Raw genomic sequence first — 23,353 nt, forward strand, 5'->3', positions numbered from 1 at the left:
GGCTACCACTGCAGACAAACGGCTAGCACCCTTGGTGAATCCAAAACTAAAGTCTAACGGCCAAAAACCTACTCGCCAATACCTGTGCAGGGTCATAAACTCACCATAGGGCACAAATGGGCAGTCCGAGAGGCAATCCTGGGACTGGGAGAATTAGGGGCAACCCAATCACCGAATACCTTCAGGTATAAAGCAACGTAATGGTCGTCGATGATCGAAAGAAAGGAACAAGTTACTTACCTGTAACTACTGTTCTCCGACATGGGTCTGGTATGGATTCACATGCTCATGAATAAGCCGTTGTCAGGCTGAGAATCCTCGGTAAAGAATAAAAATCAGTTTGTTTTGTTTCTGAACTGTCTTTCTACTAGTAACCAATCACTGGTCTCTGGGTCATACTGCCCCCAGCCAAGGACTGCCCTCTACCTAAGCCCCTCCTCTGGCAGCCATCTCCAGATTTGGTAGCACGTAAAGTGGCAGTAGGACCAAGAGAAGAGCCACAGAGGGGTTGGAGGGAGGGTTCGCTTGTGAATCCATGCAAGACCCATGCTGGAGAACAACAGTTACAGGTAAGTAACTTATTCCTTCTCCAGCATGGGTCTAGCAGGATTCACATGCTAATGAATACAAGAATACATAGCAGTACATACATGCACAACCACTGGATGTGGCAAGGCTCAACATTAAGCATTACAACAACTCAACATTAAGCATCTCTTACCTCCTCACCAGGCTCACCTTCAAGCGAACAGGTTGAGCGGCAATGCCTGGCCGACTGGACTCCTCCCTGGAATCCCGGTTGACGCAGTAGAATCTCGTGAAGGTGTGCGTCGACCTCCTCATAGCAGCCCTGCAGATATCCAGCAGGGGCACACTAGACAGGAACGCCGTAGTAGCAGCTATGGCTCTGGTTGAATGGGCTCTCGGACGGCTGGGCAACTGTCGGTTTGCCAACCGGTGACAGTGCATGATGCAGCCGGAGAGCCATCTGGAAATGGAAGCCTTCGAGAGGGCCTTCCCTTGGTTCACTGGGCCAAAGTTCACAAACAGCTGTGATGTCTTCCGGAAACTCTTCGTGCGGTCCACATAGAACTTCACCGCTCTTGCTACATCCAGCGAGTGCAAAGTCCTCTCAGCCGGCGACGGGAAGAAAACATGTAACGCCAAGGGCTCGTTGAGATGGAAGTCCGACGGCACCTTGGGCACGAAGGAGGGGTGCGTCCTCAGCACTAACCTCGTCTCGTGGAATGTCAGGTATGGAGGTTTGCAGGAGAGGGCCTGGATCTCTCCCACTCGTGCTGAGGTGATGGCCACAAGAAACGCTGTCTTCCACGATAGGAACTTCAACGGTGCCGAATGCAGATGCTCGAATGGCGGCCCCATGAGCCTGGTCAGCACCACGTTGAGCTCCCACACCGGGGCCGGAGCCTTCACCGGCGGGAACGATCGGAACAGTCCTTTCATGAACTCCTTCACTAGGTGATGAGACCACAGAGGTGACCGCCCCAGAGTTCTGGTGTAGCGGGAGATCGCCGCCAGATGGATTTTGATGGAGGCGTGCGCCAGCCCCGCCTTGGCCAGCGTTAGCAAGTACGGTAGCACTTGAGGGGGCGTAATCCGCAGAGGGTTTATCTTCTGTGCACGGCACCAGACAGAGAACCTCTTCCATTTGTGTCCATAGCACTGAGTCGAGGATGCCCTGGCCTTTGCAAGCACCTCCTTGCAGTCCACCGGGATATCGTACCCGCCGAACTCTAGTGCTGCAGGAGCCAAGCCTGCAGGTTCAGCGATCCAGGGTCGTGATGGAGGATGGCGCCTCCTTCCCTGGCGAGAAGATCTGCGTCTTTCGGCAGTTTGACTTGGGCCGCAGGGGGAATGGGGCATCTGACATGTCCAGATGGTCCGGGAACCAGATCTGCCTCAGCCACTGTGGTGCGACGAGGATCATCCTGCACCGGGACCGTCTGAGTTGACTGATGAGTCGCAGCAGCAATGGTGGGAACACAAACAGGAACAGGCCGTCCCAGGGGAATCAGACTGCGTTGTCCATGCTCCCCGACTGGGGAAGCCTGCTGGCGAACCTCCGGCATTTGGTGTTTGTCGCCGTCGCAAATAGATCGATCTGGGGATTGCCCCATCGTCGGAACAGGAGATCCACTTGATCCTGCCAAAGCTCCCACTTGTGGCAGGAGCGCAGCTCCGTGCTGAGTGAGTCTGCGATGGTGTTCTTTATTCCTGCCAGATGGAAGGGTACCAGGAACATCCCGTGGGCCACGGCCCAGTGCCACAGATCCTGTGCCCCCTTGCTTCCGGATGTAAAACATGGTGGGGGTGTTGTCTGTGAAGAACCTCACCAACTTGCCCTTGAGGGACGGGAGTAACGACCCGAGGGCCCAGACCATGGCTCAGAGCTCCAGGATATTGATTTGTAGTGACCTCTCCTCCGGGAGCCAAAGGCCTCTTGCGTGGAGATCTCCGGTGTGCGCTCCCCATCCTTCCAGGGAGGCGTCCGTCATCACCATTTTCTGATGTGTCGGGGTCTGGAAGTCCATACCCGCCGCTAGATGCGCACGGATTCCCCACCACCAGATCGCTTGGCGGAACGTCTCGTTGAGGGAGATCTGGTCTTTGAAGCTGCCCGCTGCTTGCATCCAACAGGTGTCGAGGAACTCCTGCAGTGGCCACATCCGCAACCTGCATAGGCGCACAAGGTAGATGCACAATGACATCATGCCAAGTAGGCACTTGATGGACCTCACCCTGGCCGTTTCCATGGTCAACAGCCGTTGTACCTTGCCCAGGATGGCCTTCGTCCTTTCCTCTGACGGTGAAGCCAATCGCGCCACTGTGTCGAGTCTGGCTCCCTGGAACAGGGCGTCTTGCGACGGTACCAAGTGGGATTTCGCGAAGTTGATAGAGAACCCCAGATCCGTGAGCATCGGACGGTCTTCGCTGTGTGATCGACGGCGAGTTCTCTTGACTTTGCTTGGATGAACCAATCGTCCAGGTAGGGGTATATGTGGATCCCCTGCAGGCGCAGCCGCGCCGCCACTGGTGCCAGGCACTTGGTGAAGACCCTTGGCGCCGACTTCAAACCGAAGGGTAGGGCCTTGAACTGGTAGTGTTGCCCTTGGACTACGAATCGTGGGACCTTTCCATGTCCTTTGTGTATGGGGATGTGGAAGTAGGCATCCTCCAAGTCCAGCGACATCTTGAAGGGTGACCATCCAGAACTTCTGGGACTTCATGTATTTGTTGAGGTGGCGAAGGTCCAGGATGGGTCGCCAACTGCCGGTCTTCTTTCGGACCAGGAAGTACCGCGAGTATACTCCGGAGCCTCTCTGGGATGAGTTCTATCGCGCCCTTTCTTTAGCATTGACCGTACCTCCAGAAGTAGCTGTGGCATGTCGTTTTCCTTCATGGCCACGGGTGGTAGACAGGGACACTTTCTTAGGAATTCCAGAGTGTGCCCGTGGGCCAGATCCTCCAGCACCAAACTGTCGGTGGAGATGGACTCCCACACGCTGACGAATTTCGCCAGCCGGCCTCCCACTGGGGTGCGGGCCAGACGTCACGGCTGGTTCAATCTTGCTTCCCCAAGGCCTTGCCTCCTTGGTGACGACGATATCCTCTGGCCTTGCTGCGGCCTCTGTAGGCCTCCCGCGACGATGAGCGGGCTGCTTGGCAGTACGACGCAGAACCACCACCAAATCCTTTGGAGTCACCTTGAGATTTGCCTGAAAGGACAGCTGTCGATGGAGAACCCAAGGCCCGTGCCGTCTCGGTGTCTGCCTTGATGGCCTGCAGTGACTCGTCCACTGCCTTGCGGAACAGGTTGTTCTCGAACGGCATGTCCAGTACCCTGGTCTGAAAGTCCTGACGAAGTCAGTGGCCTTGAGCCAACCACGCCGGCGAAGGCAAACGCTGTCACCCATCTGGCAAAACCTGGTGTCAGCGAGGTCCGTGGCCACCGTGATGGTGTGGTCCGACGCCACCTTACCTTCCTGTAGGATTTCAAGGGCCTCCGCCCACTTGTCTGGCAGGAAATTCAGAAGGGGAGCAATCTTGAACCACAGCTCCCTGTCATAGCGTGCCACGATTGTGAGGGCGTTGGCCGCTTTGATGGTCGTCCCATGGCGTCCAGCTTCTTACCCTCACCGTCCGGTGGGGAAGTGGAAGTAAATGCCGTCGCCCCTGCCGATTTCTTCTTGGCCGCTGCGGAGACAACCGGATTCGGGTACGGCTGAGCCGTGAGACACATCCGGGCGGAATCTGGGACCTGGTACTTCTCATACCGGTCCCTCTTCGCAGGAGCTGTGGACGGGTTCTTGAGCAGCGACAGTCCTTCGTCCCAGATGTCCAGTAACGGGACTGAGAGGACGGTCTTCGTCTTGGCCTCCTGTTGGTAGAGGAAACCCTCCTTCTGCTCTTTGGGACAAAGCTGGAAAAGCTCTGATACCCTGGCGATCATGCCGTGAAAGGAGCCAATTTCGTCGGGAGGAGAGGCTGGGGTGATGGGAGATCCATCTAGTCACCACTGTCGTCGTCCGTCCCCGCCGTCGCCGTTCCTGTCTCATCCCTCGGAGGAGGGGAAGGAGATGAAGGCTGGAAAGGAGGGGGGAGGTTGGATTCGCCTCCGCATGTTTGGTGGGCTCCCCAACGGTCCAGACGTCGCTGGATTGTCCGATGAGGGTAAGGGCAACCTTGTCCTCATCTCCGTACACAGGGTCTGGATAGCCATGAAGATTGCTCCCGAGTTGTCCTGTGGCATAGGCATCAGTGGCGACGGGAGCAACGGCTGGGGCATGGGGTCCTCCGCCCCCTCTGCGGTTCCTCGTTGGCTCCACCGTTGCTCTCTACGTCCGCCTCGTCATGATCCCTCCCATAGGCCCCGATTTCCTCGAACTTCTTGTCCAGGATCCTTTGGACGCTAGTGAGCTCATCCTCAGAGGTGGAATCTGATCTTATGGTTATTGTCCCCAACCCCCCCCCCCATTCTCCTCCCAGGGTTTCACAGGGGTCTTCTCGATAGGCTGAAAAGATGATTCTCTCCGGGGTGGCAGGGAAACTCTAGGCCCGGAAGTAGCCTCCACTGGGGTAGCCTCCTCTGGCTTTGCCAGGGCTGCCACGACTCCTTCGATCAAGGCCTTTGTCGGGAGAATCAAGGCCTTCACGACCTTAGTGTCATGATCTCTGCTTCCAAAAGGTCAGGGTTTTCCCAACTCCCTTGGAAGCAGATCCATAACCCAGGTTCCGAGTGCCAACCAGTCCCAATTGGGACCTTTTGGACCCAGTCCTGGCGCCAGTGGCACCAGGCTCATAAATATGCCCAGTCCCAGCGCTGGAAGCGCCGGGCTCATAATGCTTGGGTGGACTTACCTGCAGCAGACCATACTGCTTACTTGCCTGCCAGTTGAGCCTCTGATCCTCTTCTGTTTGGAACTACTTTTCCTGTTGGGTGGGGCTGGAGCCACTCCCTAGATTCAGAACACTGGAACTCTTCTGGAAGGCAGGAACTCTTTTCTTACCAGGAACACTTTTCTTACTTAGGCGTGGCTGTGGAAGGAGACACCTAAGCACTACAGGAGGCTATTTAAACCACACCCGGTGGATGAATCTTGCTTTGCGTTATTCTGCACCCTCTGCAGCAGAACGCTCATCGTGTCTTCTGCATCCGGTCCTGGGCCTAAGGAAAAAGGCTTACCATCCTGAATCCAGTCTTCAGCAACACCTATAAAGACAAGAAAGAACAGGTTAGCATTCTGGCATCTGAAAGGCAAAGGCTTACCTACTCTTCGTGCGCTCCGAAGGTCTTCACACTGCATTCCGGCATCTGAAAGACAAAAGCTTACCAGCTCTTCGCACGCTCCGGAGGCCGTCGGCGCTGCATCCCGCATCTGAAAGACAAATCAAGGTGCGTTTAAAGACATTGGGGAACTTTAATACTCACGTGCCATTACTCCTTTCCACATCTAACCCAGTGGGTATCCCGGCACCCTGCAGCCGCTCCGAACTTGTACCTGCAAAATAAAAAGACAGTTAGAGCGCATCGTGAAGCTGGCAACAAGCGCTTACTTACGTGCTTCCAGGCGCTTCTATTCATCACACGGGCTCCATCTTCAACTCACTTCAGCCCGTCATCCGCCATCGCCGGAACCCTGCAAAACAAGAGACATCATTATTAAAGACTTTAAAGACATTTGAGTTACTCGAAACTTACCGTTCGTGCAGTAAATGACGGTCAGCAGTCCTCTGAAGTCAAGAGGCCTGCGCTACCTATCCAGTGAAGGAACTGGTTACAGCACCCTGCCCCGAGGCAGATGGAGAGCTCGGCATTCACTTACCTAAGGTGAGAGCGTTAACCTGTGGGGGTCTACAGGAGAGAAGAGGAAAGAGATAGGGACACCCCAATAACCCCAGTTCATTAACCCCGTATTTTCTATCTGCAGACATCTTACTCTGCACGTCAGGCATGCAGGGCACAGAGGTCCAGCCCAAAGAGCCAACCGGGTGCTGCACATCACCTTTGAAGATACGGTAGTCGCCCAGTCAAGACCAGCGCCTCTGCGAGAATCAGGTGAGCGTTACACTTAGGCGTGCCTGAGGCCTTCACCTTAGGGGGAGGGTTGCTGACCTGCTCCCCATTGGCTGTCTCCATCGGGATCGGCTGGGGCTTCTCCCGAAGCTTACCCGGGTTCTCCGACTTCCTCTTCACCGAGCCAGAGCGTTGGCTTGTGGATGATGGCGTTGGTGACATCGTGCCCTGCCTGGCAGCCGAAGAGCCTGAACCATCGGTGCTCCCGGTGCCCACCTTTTGTTGGGCCCCCGTCGCCGGAGCGCCCTCAAAGGTCTTAGAAGACCGCTCGGACTACTACTTCTCACCTGCTGCTGGGCTCTTCCCCTCCAACCAGTTGGTGAGTCGAGTATAACAATCCCTCATTGTCCAGTCGGACATGTTCTTACAGCACGCACAGTCCTTCTCCACGTTACAAGGACTCCCAACACTTGAACGTGCTGTAAAAATCTGATGGCTGCCAGAGGAGGGGCTTAGGTAGAGGGCAGTCATTAGCTGGGGGCAATATGACCCAGAGACCAGTGATTGGTTACTAGTAGAAAGACAGTTCAGAAACAAAACTGATTTTTATTCTTTACCGAGGATTCCGAGCCTGACGGGGAATATCCATGCCAGACCATGCTGGAGAAAAAGGGAAAAAGAAAAAAAAAAAAAATGTTGAAGGGCCCTGAAAAGTGGCCCTAGAATGCCCAAAATATAATTACTGACTTAACAGAGGGATACAGGATCACAACCCCCAATTTGGTGGCCCGGCCAAAGCTTCCACCTCCAAAATGTTTTATCCGAGTCTGGACGAACTCTGTGCTTGTGATAATGTTTTTAAATCTGCATCGCTAGCCTCTGGATCGTGCCATAAAAGGATTACTTCCATAGTTTAGTAAGTAGAGAATAGAAACAAGAACTCATTATGGACAAGGAGGCTCTGAACATTAACCGACAGTCTGCCCCTCCAAATGCAATAGTCTTTTCAACAATGTGAAGGTGGTATATATTTACAAGGTAGATTATTTTCAATTTGTGGTATGCAATCGTAGGTAGGTGCTCCAACTTCTGCATCTGGCAACAGACTTCTTTATCAATAGTTTACAATAACCAGTTCCCAACATGTGGGCATGAGCAAGACGCATGGTTAACCAACAATTTCCTGAAAATAAAAAATTGCAAAAGATACAAAAAGTAAAATATACAATGCAAAACAAATACAGCCATATGTTAGCAAAGTATCACTTCGATATATCATTTCTGTTGCAATGAACACCAGAACAAACTCCAAAACGTCCCACACATCAGTGGAGACTTTAATCAAACTTTTAAATCAAAACAACAAATCAGGCTGCCCTGCGGATCCCTGCCCCCCTGACATCTACAAATCAATCCTCTCACAAGGAATACCAATGGAATACTACAGGAACGTCCTCAACCAATCTCAACAGGGACAGTGCCTCAAGCCTTCAAATCTGCATACATCAAACTACTACTCAAAAATACAACAGGAAACGTAGAGGCCCTCTCCAACTACAGACCCATCTCCAACATCCCCTACCCAGCTTAACTCCTGGAAAAAACACATGTAGAACAGCCCTAGAATTCATAGCTGAACACTGCCTATTAAACCAGGCACAAGTAGGCTTCAGACCGGTGAGATGAACAGAAACCACACTTATTCCAATCTGGGATTATGTAAATGCAAACGCAGACTCAAACAGCACCGCTCTGAAACGTTTAGACCTCTCCACGGCATTCGACACAGTTGACCACGACATCATCATCATGAGACTGGAAGAATTCGGAATCACCGACACTTTGGATCACATCCTTCCTAACAAACAGAACAAACAATATGGATGAAACCTTACAAATCAAGCCCACGAGAATCATCATGCAGAGTCCCACAAGGATCATCCTTCTCAACTCTACTATTCAACATCTACCTGTCACAGCTAATTAAAATCATCAAAAGACATGTTCTCACCTGTTACAACTACGCTGACAAGGACACTAATAATCTACAAAATTTAAGACTCACAAGAAAACAACTCAACACTAGAGAACTAACTTCGTGAAATATACAACTGGATGAACTTTAACTACCTCAAACTCAACCCAGGCAAAACAGAAATAATGATCACCAAAAAAAACAGAGAAGACAACCTCTACATTCCATGGCCAACTGAACTTGTTAATACCCGAACCCCATCATCGATTGTAAAGAAACTGGGAGTCCTGATGGACAACGAACTCACTCTAGAGCCACAAGTAAAGGCCCTAATCAAGAAATGCTTCTTTCTCCTGTGATCGGCTAAAAGGATCCGACTATTCCTCTCATTCACCAACAAAACTACCGTCATGGCCCTCATCAGGTCCAGATTAGATTACGCCAACAGCCTATATCTAGGCATGCCTGAACGGCTCCTAAATAAACTCCAACGCATACAAAATGCGGTGGCCGGACTGCTCCTTAAACTACCTCGAAGAGAACATCACACCAGCTCTGAAAACGCTACACTGCCTACCCATCAAACAGCGGATCAAGTTCAAATCAATGTGCATAACGCACAGAGCAATCCTCGACCAAGGTGCAGAGTTCCTCAGAAGAAAACTAAACGTACATCACACTACAAAGCCACTCAGATCCAGCAGCGACATCCGCTTGGAACCCAAATAATACAAGAGAAAAATGAGGATCCTCTTTCTCACCTCGAGACAAAAACATAGAACGAACTACCAAAGAACATACGGAACACAACACAAGAGAACACCTACAATTCAGGAAACTCCTCAAATCATGGCTCTTCACCCCATAACCAGAAAGAATGTCCATAAGGACATACACAGCGGAACGACAGACAAACCTATCCTGATTCCCTAAGTCATCAACCTTATCAAATTAAGAATATACGAACTACAACATATCAACTTCTCAATTAGAAGACAAACCACAACGAATCATACCAAAGAACACCCACAGATCAATCATAAAGGAGAGCAAGGTATGACCCAGCAATAGCACCTGGCCCACCTCGTAAACATGGGCAACAATGGACCACCAACAATAAATAGATGGGAAGGAGCGGGGAATTATAATATAACACCACTACCTAAGCAGGGATAATGCTTGCCCTCTAGGGTGTACCAAGCCCAATAACTTAGCTGGAAGCCAGCCTCACCACTGCCCCTGAAACTAGACAGTGAGGAAAGGGAAGAGAATAACATACCTACCCAATGGACTAGCGACAGTAAATAGAAAGGAACTGATGAATGAGAATATAACCACTATCGCACTAGGGGATAATGCTCGACCAACCGGGGGTACTAAGCCCAAATAAATTAGAAGAAACCAGCCACGATCGCCCCAGAAACTAGACAGTCAGTAAAGCAAGAGAAAATATACCAACCCAGTATGACAACCCGATACATAAAACAAAACTACGAGGATGAGACATACAACCCACTAACCAAAATCTCACATTTTTGCATACTTATTTCACACAAAAACCCACACAACCACCTCTCACAGCCAACCGCACGGACTATACCACACCAAAAACAAACACAGATCGCAACAACACGCGAGGACTCGTTTCGATCCTATATGCACACCCAAGCTCAGCGCACGGTGAAAACCGAACTGAAGCTGCCAATAGTACACCACCTCTCACTTTCCTACGTCCTCTTCACCCACTAACCCACCCCCCCACCTTTTTGTCTACAGATCTGCCTGGCAGCCTGGAGACCAACTCTGTTGGTGACAGTGCGCTATATCGATACCTTTAACATTATCTATTTCAAGGAATATGCTGGGTTCATGAAGGAATAATACATAGTTAGAATTCCTAGGATACTTTGAAAGAAAACAAAAAGTACTGAAATAATTTACCGTACCCAGGACACAGGAACGATGTCAGCAGAACGTTGGTTTTCCATTTTTCACCACCAAAAGCTGTATTGAAAAAGATGTTTTAATTTTAAGCAAAACTTGCAAATTCCAATCTAGTTTCTTTTGCATCTAACCAAATGGTTCAATTTTAAGATTCATGATTTTCTGCGAACTTTTATAATTACAGAATCACTGCAAACAAAACTATAGTTGAAAATATTTGGTGTATTTGTGTATCTTTTAATTCTAAAAAGCACATTTATTTCTTTTCCCCAATCACTGTGCATCCAACTAGACTTGCAACAAGGCACTTAGAAGTTGAAGGGGGGAAAAGGTGGCTGTGCACCATCCTATTAAGGACAAGAAGTAATTTGTTAACTTGAGAGAAAAAAGTGGACACTTGGAAAGTTCAGTCAGAGGGACTAGGGAAAGTGCCCATTTATTTTAGAGAGTCAGAGCTTAGAATTCCGTCAGAAAGAAAAACAGGTCTGGCATGTATATAAAAACACTTATTGAAGACTGCAAATACATGCCTAGTCCGAGTAGTTCAAGGATGCTAATCTACTTCTTGGTGACTCTCTGTTAAGGAGATTTATAACTGATGCTTCATCCCATCTCATAGTGAGACCGCACACCCCCCACCCACCCACCTCACCCCATCACTTTTTGCTGGACTTGGGTAACTTTTTCTTTAAATCCTGAATGGGTGGAGCCTTTTTACACTCATTCTTTGTGGATTGTGCCTTATGGAACTCTTTGTATTTTACTTGTACTATGGATTCCATCTGCTCCATAGCTCTTAAAGGCATCAGTATCTTTCTATTGCAGCACACAGCTCCTTCTGGGCAGGGTTGCTGGGGACCCTTGGGGTCTTCCTTTAAGATTCTTTTTCCATACCCTCAAGTAACTACAGTTCTTAACAGACGTTCTTAGTATCTCTCCCAAAACTATCGCCTGAGAGATTGGCACATACCACCTTATGTGGAGTGCCAAAGGAATGCCTAGTATCCTCCCCTTATCTCTGTTCCTGTCACTTTTAGTCACAGGCCTTTTCCTAGTTATGGCTGGTGGCAGTCGAAGTGTTCTACCAACTAGTGTGCAATTTTTGTACCGCAAGATACGTCCATAGCCTTGGTAGTGCACAATAGGGGCACCCAAGTACCAACTTAGGGCCTCCCTTTTTTCCCCCATTACTAGCTTGGTTGTTTTGCCTTTGACAGGAACACTTGGGTGTCCCCACCTAGGCTCCAGTGTGTCTGGGCAAGCAGGAAGTGGCGGAGAGGTTTTCCATCCCCCCCCCCCCCCTCCCCATGTCCTTTGTCTGCCGGAGTCCCTGAATAGGACCAGCTCCCACAGGGGGTCTGGCTGTCTTGATTGGACAGCCAAATGCCACTTTCTGTAAAATGCAGAGGAGTGTGTGCTGGAACTGCATACAGGATGAGGCTTCTGGATCGAGAAGCAAGTCGACCACTAGAAGCAGAAGTAACAGAAGAAGACAACCGGGGACGCCAGCAGACCCTTTGCAATACTGTGAAGCAACCACTGTTGTCCTGACCCCATTTTCTGTGCAACAGAGGAACTCCAACGATGACGACTCCTTCCCTTTGGCAATTGGGGACAACCAGTCCCAAGATGAATTTTGAATTGAGCCATCTCCCGAGGTCCCAGGAGTTTCAGGAGCTGCAGAACCCCAATACCAGGAGACCTGCTGCCCATTTCGAGTGCATCATCGTGGAAAGTCTGAATCCGTCCAAACATTTGCTGAGCCCTCAAGGACACTACAAAGATCTGATACAACTTGTCCAGATCTCTTCATCAGAGCGCAGGAATGCAGAAAGCGAATATTGACAGGGCGATACACGTCCTTTGTTGGTGCTGCAGAAAAGGTGTCAAAACAGCAGAGTCAACCAGGTCCTCCATCGAGACTGCTGCTGAAAGACATCCGTCCGTTGTCCTGTCCTCAGTCATCAGACCAAGGAATCCGGAGGTTTGGGACCAGTGCTACAAAATCGCAGAGCATCCAGCACAAACCTTTTCTTCTAACCTAAAGTACTGTGGGGGAAGAAGGTATTGCTTACCCAATTGCAGTAAGTCACTCCAGAGAGTTGGAGTGCACATAGCGGAGTCCACAGCAACTCCCTCTTACCTCAGACTCAAGCCGCTGCTTTTGTCCCTTCATTAAGTCCTATTTAGGGTCTCCATCGTTTTTCATTAACTTGCTTCTTCTAAAAGACTAGAGGAAATTCACAGGAACTCACGTATTCTGCTGCTTGTCAAGACGTGGAGCCCTCTCTGAACTGCCTTTAGCTAGGGTTGCGATTTTGGACTTTAAAGACTTGCTGTGCGAAGAAACTCTCTAGAACCTTGAACCAGACAGTGTTACTCTAACCCTTTGACTTCCTTCAAGTTACTTTGTGTGGTTTGCAGAGTAAATGTCTTACCGTAAATCTAAGAACCACATGTGCACGTAATTACCGAAAATACGATAGCATTGTCATGCCTTTCCTACGTTGCAACAAATGTAACCGCAAACAAACAAAAGTGAGTGTCCTTTGAAGTATATTCTAACGTATTCCAAAGTGTTCTAGTATAAATGGTATGAGTTATTTAAAGTGATTCTGATATGGAATACATTAATCACCGCAATAGTATTTCTGGTGCTTGTATCTGCTTAGATTCACATGCTTTGCATAGTCCGACATCTCGTGGAAGCTGCAGAGTATTACAGTTGTTTTCAAAATGGGACGTAGACAGGGCGTGCCAGTAATACTATCCCTTGTTTGACGTCCACAGTACCCATGAGCCCTCACACGTCGAGGTCCCTCAGATTGTTTTTCTTCCGACATGAGGTAGCACGAGTGTCATGTGAGTACAGTTGTATCCAAGCAGATATGTAGAAGCTCATATAACATCTATGCACCTTCTCTCAGGGGAGAGAAGGGTGGGCGCATGTGAATATAAGCAGAAACAAGCACCAGAAAAACGATTACGGTGAGTAATGTATTCCTTCTGTTGGTTGTGTAATCTGCTTAGATCACATGCTATGCATAGATTAGCGAGCAGTGTTATGAGAAGGTGGTGGGTTGTGAGAAGGAGTAGCGGCAAATAGATGTTTTAGAACCGCTTGTCCCACCTGTGCATGTGTATTGGAATGCGTGTCAATGCAGTAGTGCTGGGTGAAGGTATGAACAGAGCTCCATGTAAATGCTGTGCAAATGCTGTCTAAGGGGACGTTTGCAATAAAGGCCAAAGTAGCCCCAGTGCCCCGTGTGGAGTGGGCTCTTGGTGCAGAAGGCAGTGTCTTGTTTGATAATGAATAGCATAATTGTATACATTCGACTAGCCATCTGGAGATGGCTCTTTTGGAAACGCGCTCTCCTTGTCTGCCTGTAGCCATGGAGACAAACAGCTGATCAGTTTTCCCAAGCGGTTTGGTTTTATTTACGTAGTAGAGAACCACACTCACATCTAGTGTGTGGAGTTTGACCTCAGCTGAGCTAGTAGGCTTCTGAAAGAAGGCTGGAAGCTCAATTGATTGGTTTACGTGGAACTTGGAAATTAATTTAGGGGAGAACCTAGGGTGAGTCTGTAAAACCAATTTGTTTTTATGGATGATAAAGAAAGGGTCCTGCACTGACAAGGCTTGGAGTTCGCGGACTCTTCTTATGGAAGTATTAGCCACTAAGAAGGCAGTTTTATAGGTAATGTGTTTAAAAGTAGCTTGATGCAAAGGCTTGAAGGGAGGGCTCATGAGTTTTGCTAGCACTACATTGAGATCCCAGCCTGACGGGGGATTAGAGATTGGAGGGTGTAGTCTCTTTACTCCCTCCATGAATGCTTTAATGACTGGCGCTTTCCACCATGAGACTTTACTTTGAGAGGTGGTGTAGGCTGATAAAGCTGCTAGGTGGACTTTTAAAGGAGGTAAAGACCAACCCAGAATCCAACAAGTGGAGCATGTATGTTACAATGTGTGCTGGAGTACATTCTATTGGGTTGATTTGTTTAGATTGGCACCAAATGACAAATCTCTTCCACTTGAGGAAACCAGTGTCTGGTGTTTGGTTTCCGTGCTTCCTTTAGGATATCCATACACCGCTGTGGAAGATTGAGGTGTCTGAACTCTGACTTCAGGAGCCATGCTGCCAAGTTCAAAGAGTGAGGGGAGGTTGTGGGTGTATCATCGTCCCCCCGTGTTGAGTCAACAGGTTGACCTGGTACAGGAGCTTGATGGGTCCGCACAACGCCAGCTTGTGCAGCTGTGGATACCACGGTTGTCTCGCCCACACAGGAGCAACTAGGATGAGTGTCATCTGATCCCTGTGCATCTTGTTCACTATTCTGCTGATTAATGGATTGGGGGGGTGGTGCGGAAGCAAATTTCCCTGACCAGCTCATCCATAGGGCGCTCCCCTTGGAGTCTGGTTGGGGGAACCTGTACGCGAAGTCTGGGCATTGCTGTACGCGAAGTCTAGAGAGGGGTAGCCCCATAGAGAAGATGTGGTCTACCACGTCCACCTGTAGTTGCCACTCGTGTTCTTCTGGCGGAGGATATCTGCTCAGAGAGTCCGCTAGAGTGTGGACCCCTGGACCAGTGAGCCCCCACCCGGAAAGTGACGCGTCTGTTCTGACGACCGCTAGCGTTTCCGGTCTGTGGAAGGGTTTCCCCTTGAGCAATTTTCCCTTGACCACCAGCGTAGGTTTTGAATCAGTGTAGGCGAAAGAACCACTAGATCGTCCCACTGACCACTTGCCTGAGACCATTGTTTTCACCAACCATTCCTGCATTGGTCGCATGCGAAGGTGCGCCTGGGGGACCAGGTAAATGCACAATGCCATCATGCCTAGCAGACGCATAGCTTTGCATACGCGTATCTGGAGACCGACCTGATACTGGGGTATTTGCCGAAGCATGTTTTGCACTCTTTCCATTGATGGGAAGGCTAAGCCTGTCTTTGTATTTAACACAGCCCCTAGGAACTGTTTCGATGTGTTTGGTACCAAACTTGACTTTCTCGTTTATTGAGAAGCCCAATTGGAAGAGGTCTATGGTTCTTTGCGTGTTTATCTTGCAAAGATGGTGGGATTCTCCCGTGATCAGCCAGTCGTCCAGGTAGGGGTACACTGGGATTGCCTCCCTGCGAAGGTGTGCCGCCACCACTGCCAGTACCTTGGTGAACACCCTTGGAGCCGAGGCTATCCCGAAGGGCAGCACTTTGAACTGATCGTGCTGGCCTGCTACTTTGAAGAATCTTCTGTGCACTGGGAACATTGAAATATGAAAATAAGCATCTTTCATGTCCAATGTAGCCATGTAATCCCCCCTGTTTTAACAGAGGGATTACTTCTTGTAGCGTTGTCATGTGGAATTTTTGTGGCTTGACAAATTTGTTTGCAGGGCGCAGGTCTAATACCGGGCGCATGGTCAGATCTTTCTTTGGAACAAGGCAGTACGTTGAATAAATACCCTTGTTTACCTCGTTGTACGTCATGATTTCGATGACGTTCTTGAGGAGTAGAGCTTCGACTTTCTCCACTAAGATGAGTTGTTCCTCTCTTAAAGGTCTTTTCTGGCGCGGGAGGAGGTTTGATGGGATTCCCTGGAGTTCTATGCAGTAACCTCCCGCTACCGTCAATAACACCCACTGGTCTGATGTTATCCCCTCCCGTGCGTGGGTGAAGTGTGAAATTAGTCCCCCAACTGGGGAGGCATGGGAGGGGCCTAGTAGCGGGGTGTCATTGCTTGGAGGGTGTTCCTCCACCTCTGGTGGGGGAACCTCTCCCCTTTCCGCGACCCCGGCGCTGTCCCCTGGGATAACCCTGGGATGCTTGTTGGTTATTGTTCCATGAGGAACCCTGGCACTGACTATAGCCAGTGCCTCTGTGCGTTTTGCCCATGAAACCGCAGAAAATTATTGCCTCCTCTTTGGCTTGTTAGTTGGCCAAGGGACTTCAGTGTTTCGTAGTTGTCCTTGGCGTACTTCAGCGCTTTCTCAACTGCCTTTCCAAATAAAACATTAGGCTCAACAGGCATGTTGAGCAGGGTAGCCTGTGTCTCTAATTTGAATCCAGACTGCCTAAGCCAGGCATGGCATTTGAGGATGGTGGCCTCAGCAATAATGCGCCCAGCGTTATCTGCTGCATCAAAGTTGTTCTTGAGTAGGACGCTTGCCGTTGCTCTGCCTTCAGCAGCCACAAGGGAGAGCTTAGATTTGAGTGGTTCCGGCGCCCATTCTGCAAGGGCTGTAACTTCATCCCACTTATTACAGTCATAGCTTGCTAGCAAGGTGGAGTTAGTAATTTGTGCCTGATAAGCCGCCGAAGATGCTGTTTTTCTTCCCATTGTATATAGTTTTTTTTACTCTACTTGCCCGGAGGAGGCCAAGGGGGTACTCGTTCTCTTCCAGGTAGTGGTAATTACTAGAGTGTCTGGTTTAAGTCGGACCCTTATATACAAAGGATCAGAAGGTGCTGGGCGGAAAAGCTTTTCGATTCGAGGGTTTACCGCCCTAGTGTGATTAGGCATGTCCAGTGAAGGTTGAATCCTTCTCTTTACCGACTTGAGTAAGGGGATAAACTGAGTTGCCGGTTTTTTGTCCCCAAGATGTTTTCAGCGAAATCCTCAGCTTGCTGGATTTCCTGTGTCTCGATACCAAAATGTTCAGCAGCCCCGAGAAGTAGGTAATTACACAAGGGTTGGTTCTCTACCAGGGAATCATGTAAGGAAGGGTCCTGCTGGACTGGAGAGTCCATGGCAAAGACTACTGACTCAGTGTCACCCTGATCGTCCCCTTCACTGACGTCGTCAACCCTGATGTCATCAACATAATAGGTATTTTCGTGTGGGTACTCATCAGCTCCTACATCTAAGGCGTAACGGCAGGTGGAGAAGCGTGGTGCCTTGTGGACTGGTTCTTCATACAGTTCCTCGGGGGGGCGGTGAGATCTCTTTCCTGACGGGTGTGTAGGCAAACGGGACTGAGGCCACAGGTGAAGCCTTCGAGCTTGACGCCTAGGTAGTGGGAGGCTTGTTTCCTAGGCTTTGAAGAGCCTGGGGGTGTTCTTCAAAAAAATGTGCAAGAATGGTCATACGTTTCATAACCCTATCTATATACTGGGCAGATCAGTTTGCTGAACTGCGAATAATCCCCGGGTAGGTAAAGGCGGGGGTAGGTAGGCTACTGTATAACTCCTCCTCCCCTATGATAGGATCAGGCTCATCCTCTATGATCGAATCAGGGCTGTCCTGTGTAGGAATCCCATCAGATTCCGGCTCTTCCCTAGGTTTTTCCCTTTTACTTTGCTTGTCTGTGTTCCCGTCTTTGAGAGGAATCCCTGGATTTATGTTTCTCCCTATGATACGTGCCCTTAGAAGCTGACTTTTTAGAGCTAGAAACCGTAGTAGGGGGCCTGGGGACATGTTTCTCCACTGAACGGGACAGTCCTGACTCCCTGGGCTTTTCCTCGAGTGTGGGTCGATTTTTGACTTCCGGAACAGCTTGCGCTGCGTCCTTCAACATCAGAAAGCTGGGAGAGGGTGTTTTATGTTCGGCGTCTTTTGATTTAGCAGGCTTGTCATGAGGCAGCCATTCGGGGTGCCCATTGAAGACCGGAGAACTGTTGCAGCGGGTCAGCATTGCTCCCAGCCCGGTCCTGGGGAAGCCTTGCTGCTCTGTCCTGATCTAAAGAAGGCACCTGTTAGGCGAGTTTTTCTAAAGTCCACTCGAGGTAAGATTATTAAACTATCCCTTGGTATACAGGTCCCCAACTCTTAGAATAAGTCTGTACTACACAAAGGATTTGGTAGAATGGCAGAGCAGCCCGGTTTATCTTATGAGGAAGATGCGAGCTGTAGGTAAGTACACTGAACCCCGTCAATCCCATAGTTCAAAGAAACTCTTACACAGTGAAAGTTAAATTAAAATAGATTTATTTTATATAGACAAGGTAGGCAAGTAAATACTATGTTAGACTAACCAATACACAGGAATTATTCACAATACTGTTCATGCGTGACTGCGTCAATGGTAGTTGTCTGCAATTACAATTGTTACATAAAATGACTGATTTCTACCGTATTAATTGTAGTGCTGCCCATTTGTTACAGAGAAATTATAGATTCATTCAGTTAGTAAAGTCACATCAGAAAATCTGTATGAAGGAAAATGAGGGCTATTCAACACTTTAGCAGTAATTCACTTCATAGTAACACTTTTGTCTTCTAATGCTTTGGCAGTCAATCCCTAACTATCCAGATGTTAGTGTAGGAGTGGAACAAAAGTCTCATGCAGCAGCAGGAAAGCAAAGTTCCTCTAGTTACTAAGATAAAAATGCTTAGCAAGAAAACATAAGTTATAGGGACCCTGCAAATGACTCCCTAATATGACAAGCTGTTAAGCCTGGGCCAGAAGTATGGGTGGACACCAAAAAACCCAACACACTCCTGTCACACTGAAGCAACTCTTTGGCTTAAGGTAAGTTCAAGTTCTACCTTTAGCCTCACAGTACCTTAAGGTTAGAAGAAGTCAATGCAGCTGGATTCTTTCCTGTGCAGCAGCACAGGACCCGGTCTCCAGATTCCTTGGTCTGGTGATGAAAGGAAGGACTAAATGGGATGTCAGGGCAGCAGTCGCGAGAAAGGACCCTCGTCAGTGTGCGGTTTTGGCACTTGATCAGCTCCAACAAAGGACGGTTATCAGCCAGTTGATCTTCCTCGATTCGGCAATCTTGTTCTCTGTTTGGGGGACTTGGATGAGTGGTATCGTGTCTCTGGGGGTCCAACTGGAGCGCACCAAAGTTCTGTGCGGATTCGTCCTTGCAAAGATGTTTCATTGCAAATGGGTCGTAGGTCCCCGGTATTCGTGGTTTGCAGCCCTAGAAGTTTGCAGCACCTCAGGGGATGGCTCGATCTGCAGTTCGTCTTGGGGCTGGTTGGTCCCACCAGCCAAAGGGAAGGTGGCGTCCTCTTCGGAACGCCTCTGTCGATAAGAAAACAGGGTCAGGACAGTAGTGGTCGCTACACGGTTACTGAAAGAGTCTGCAGGCGACACTGGTAGTCAACAGCTTCGGAACTTCAGTTCCATTCGTCAACTTGCCTTCTGCCTCAGGAACCTCACCATTTATTCTGATTTCCCATTCACTCCTCTGTAAACTCGCCCAGCAGTTTACAGAAAGGGGCAGGTGGCTGTCCAACCAGGACAGTCAGCACCCTCCCCCCCCCTCGCAGTGGGAACTGGTTCCATTCGGCCACTCTGGCTGACAAAGGATGGGAGAGTGTTAAACTCCTCCCCCCGCTTTCTGCCTTCAAGACACTGCACTGAAGCCTAGGAGGGGGAGAGGTCCCCCTCTGAGAATAGTAGAACGACTAACAAAAAGGACAACCACACGAGAAATGGCAAAAAGGAAATGAGCCACCAGGGGACGATATTGTGCATAACCGAGATTGTGTAAAAAACCTAGCACAATGGTTATAACACGTCCACTGGCACCAGCCATAACTGTACGGTTGTCAGTGTCTAGAAAGTCACAGGATCAGAGAGAAGGGGGATACTAGGTACCCCCTTAGCACACTACATAAAGTGGTGTGTGCTAATACCTCAACAATGAAGAGTTTGTGGGAGGATACAAAGTATCCCTCAAGAACAGTCGTTTTGAAGGATAGTAAAAATATATCAAAGGAGAACCCAAAGGGTTCCCCGCAACCCTGCACATAGGGTGCTGTGTGCCGCAAAAGCTTAACACAGATGCCTTGAGGTATGGAGGAAAGCAGACTCCATAAGATAAGAAAATACAAAAAGAAAAGTTCCCAAAAAGTTAGAGCACATAAGAATGAATGAGGGGAAAAAGGCTCCCCTCAATCAGGATCGAAAGAAAAAGGTTCAGGTGTCCAGAAAAAAGTGCTAAGGGTCTCACTAGGAGAGGGGATTTAGCATAAAATTGGCAAATCTCCCCAACAGCCCCCGTCGGTGCTTCAACCCCTGGACCGGTGGGAACAGTCAGTCTTGATCCATGCTCGAGGGTACGTGCCTGCGTAGCATTAAGTGTCCCTGGACCACCCGTGGACGGACCAGCTCTCAGGCTACCTTGCATCTGCCGTCGCCATTCTGAGTGCATTCCATGGAACTTGGAGGATCTTCAACTTGTGCTGCTAGACGCCTGTTTCTGCATGTTCGGCCCTCAGTCCTAAAACACACTGCAGGGCCATCTCCTAAGTTTGTCAACCAAATATCAACTGTCCCTGCATGGTCGTGGTGACTCCTATTACATCCAGTCTTTATAACTCACTAGAGGTCTCCTGCTTCACAGAGGTGGTCTTCCTTTCGTGGCAAGGGTGATCAGCTGGCTAGTTCTGGAATACAGGTACTACGAACATCAAACTAAAACCTGCACCCGAATGCAACCTCTGCACCCGTGACCCGAGGGCTTCCGTCAACCAGGCCAAGCACAAAAGGTACATGGCCCCAACAGAACTTTCCTAACTTGATTACATACCTGTGTTGTACTGGTTGTGAATCAATTGCTTTTCTATCTTTTCACTGAGTTTACCACATGCAGTTTTTTAATGTATTGCTGATGGCTCTGCTAAGCTGATGCCCAATTGGTTTTAGGGTAATACGTTGGAGGTTCTCCATAGAACCCCTAAGGGCATTTCTGATGGTTGTATCTGCTTAGATTCACATGCTGTGCATAGTCCGACATCCAGTGGTCACTGCGGACTTTTGCATTTTGTTTTTCGTAGTCAAAAAGGGGACGTCGACAAGGCATGTCTAACACTATCCCTATAGTGATGTGCAGTGTACCTACAATCCCTCACGCGTCGAGGTCCCTCTGCATTTTTTCTGCCCTGAGGGAGCCTTCTATAAATGAGTGAGTACAGAAAAGAGAGAGAGAGATGTAGAAAGATGTCTATGTTCCTTCCATCCGAACGGGGAGGAAGGGTGGGCGCATGTGAATCTAAGCAGATACAACCATCAGAAATGCTTTTACGGTAAGTAATGCATTGTCTTCTGATGTTTGTTAATCTGCTTAGAATCACATACTGTGCATAGACTAGCAAACAGTATCCGGAGTTGGAGGTGGGTTGTGAGAAGGAACAGTAGAGAAAAGAGGTCTTAATATTGATTGTCCCACCTGAGAATCAGATCTAGAGTGAGCATCTAGACAGTAGTGTTTTGTAAAGGTGTGTACAGAACTCCAGGTTGCCGCTTTGCAAAAGGACTCAAGGGGAACATTTGCAATGAATGCTATGGATGCTATGGATGCCCCAGTGCCTCGAGTAGTGTGCGCTCTTGGCTTGAAGGGTAGTTCTCTCTTAGCAAGAGAGAAACAGAGTGATGCATTGAACAATCCATCTAGATATAGTGGACTTTGAGACTGCATCTCCTTCTCTTCCTGCTGCCACCGAGACAAAGAACTGATTAGTCTTTCTCAGTGATCTAGTTCTTTCCATATAAAACATGACAGCTCTGCGCACAGAGTGTATGCAGGCTCTTTTCTTCCAAATTGGAAGGGTTTTGAAAGAATGTTGGTAGTTCTATTGACTGGTTGACATGGAATTTCGATATGAATTTCGGTGAAAACCTTATCTTTGTGAACTCTTACAAAGGGGTCTAGAACAGAAGAACAAGTTACTTCTTACCTTGTAACGTTCTTTCGACGGGATGTTCCTCCGACGTATTCCTCATCTTGGATATCTCCTTCCAGCTCTGCTGGCCTCGGAAAATCTTTTCTCTGGAGGGCGCTGCGCGTCGACGTCCTTCGAGTCGATGTCCCTCGACAGCCGCCGTATCGACGCCGACGTCATCCTGGCTATAAAGGCCGCGCGCAGCGCCCGTTGCTCAGTTCCGTTTTGTAGCCCACAATAATGCTTTCTGGACTAAACTAATCACCCTGAAGGAGCGTAAGCTGCAACAACAAGGGAAGTAGAACTGCGGGGATGGATGGGAGGGTCGATGAGGAATACGTCGGAGGAACATCCCGTCGAAAGAACGTTACAAGGTAAGAAGTAACTTGTTCTTCGAAGGGATTGTGTCCTCCGACGTATTCCTCATGTTAGATATGCTCCCATAGCAGTATTCTATTATTGGAGGAGGGAGTACTGACTGCATGCTGTCTTCTATTGATGAATAGAATGCAGTACAGCCCTTCCAAACCTAGTCTCTTGACTGGAGGAGGAATCCAAATTGTAAAATCGTGTAAAGGTATGGACAGACGACCATGTAGCGGCCGCACAGATGTCTTTAACCGGCACACCTCCTTTGGGGGCCGATGAAGCTGCAATACCTCTGGTCGAATGAGCCCTAAGGTTTTGAGGGGGCTCTTTTCCTGCCAATTTATAACATTCCAGAATGGCTAGAATGATCCATCTGGAAATGGTCTGTTTAGTTATTGGTAACCCCAGCTTGTGACCTGTGTAACCTACAAACAGCTGGTCTGCCTGTCTTATCCTGGCTAGTCTACGGATGTAAAAACTTAAAGCCCTTCTAGGGTCTAGCCTGTGTAACCTCTCTTCCTCTTTCCACGGGTGAGGAGGAGGATAGAAAGATGGTAGGGTAATCTTCTGAGTGATATGGAATTCAGAAACCACCTTTGGGAGGAAATTAGGCTTCACTTGCAGGACAACTGTCTTTGTGAAAGATAGTGTGAGGGGGTTTACAAGAAAGAGCTTGTAATTCGCTCACCCTTCTAGCAGATGTAAGTGCTATTAATAAAACAGTTTTAAGGGTAAGAAATCTGAACGAACAAGAATGGAGTGGTTCGAAAGGTGTGCCCATCAGGAAAGTTAGGACTAAGTTTAAATCCCATAGGGGAACTTGGAATGGTCTTGGGGGATAAACATTGGTTAACCCCTTAAGAAATTGTATTACCAAGGGTAACTTGAAATAGGATGGTTCTTCCGCAGT

General features: G+C 48.9%; 1 protein-coding gene across 1 annotated transcript in view; it reads right to left on the reverse strand.

Annotated features, from left to right (window-relative positions):
• The window catches only part of TM9SF2 (transmembrane 9 superfamily member 2), a 993,889-nt gene that overhangs the window by 433,526 nt on the left and 537,010 nt on the right, over window positions 1–23,353 (reverse strand). The window contains exon 12 of the mRNA XM_069637011.1: window positions 10,457–10,514. Coding sequence (XP_069493112.1) covers window positions 10,457–10,514 — 58 coding nt within the window. The remainder of the gene's footprint in view (window positions 1–10,456; window positions 10,515–23,353) is intronic.

The sequence above is a fragment of the Ambystoma mexicanum genome, chromosome 7p, assembly GCF_040938575.1.
Source record: "Ambystoma mexicanum isolate Mex_15411 chromosome 7p, UKY_AmexF1_1, whole genome shotgun sequence".
NCBI classification, from domain to species: domain Eukaryota; kingdom Metazoa; phylum Chordata; class Amphibia; order Caudata; family Ambystomatidae; genus Ambystoma; species Ambystoma mexicanum.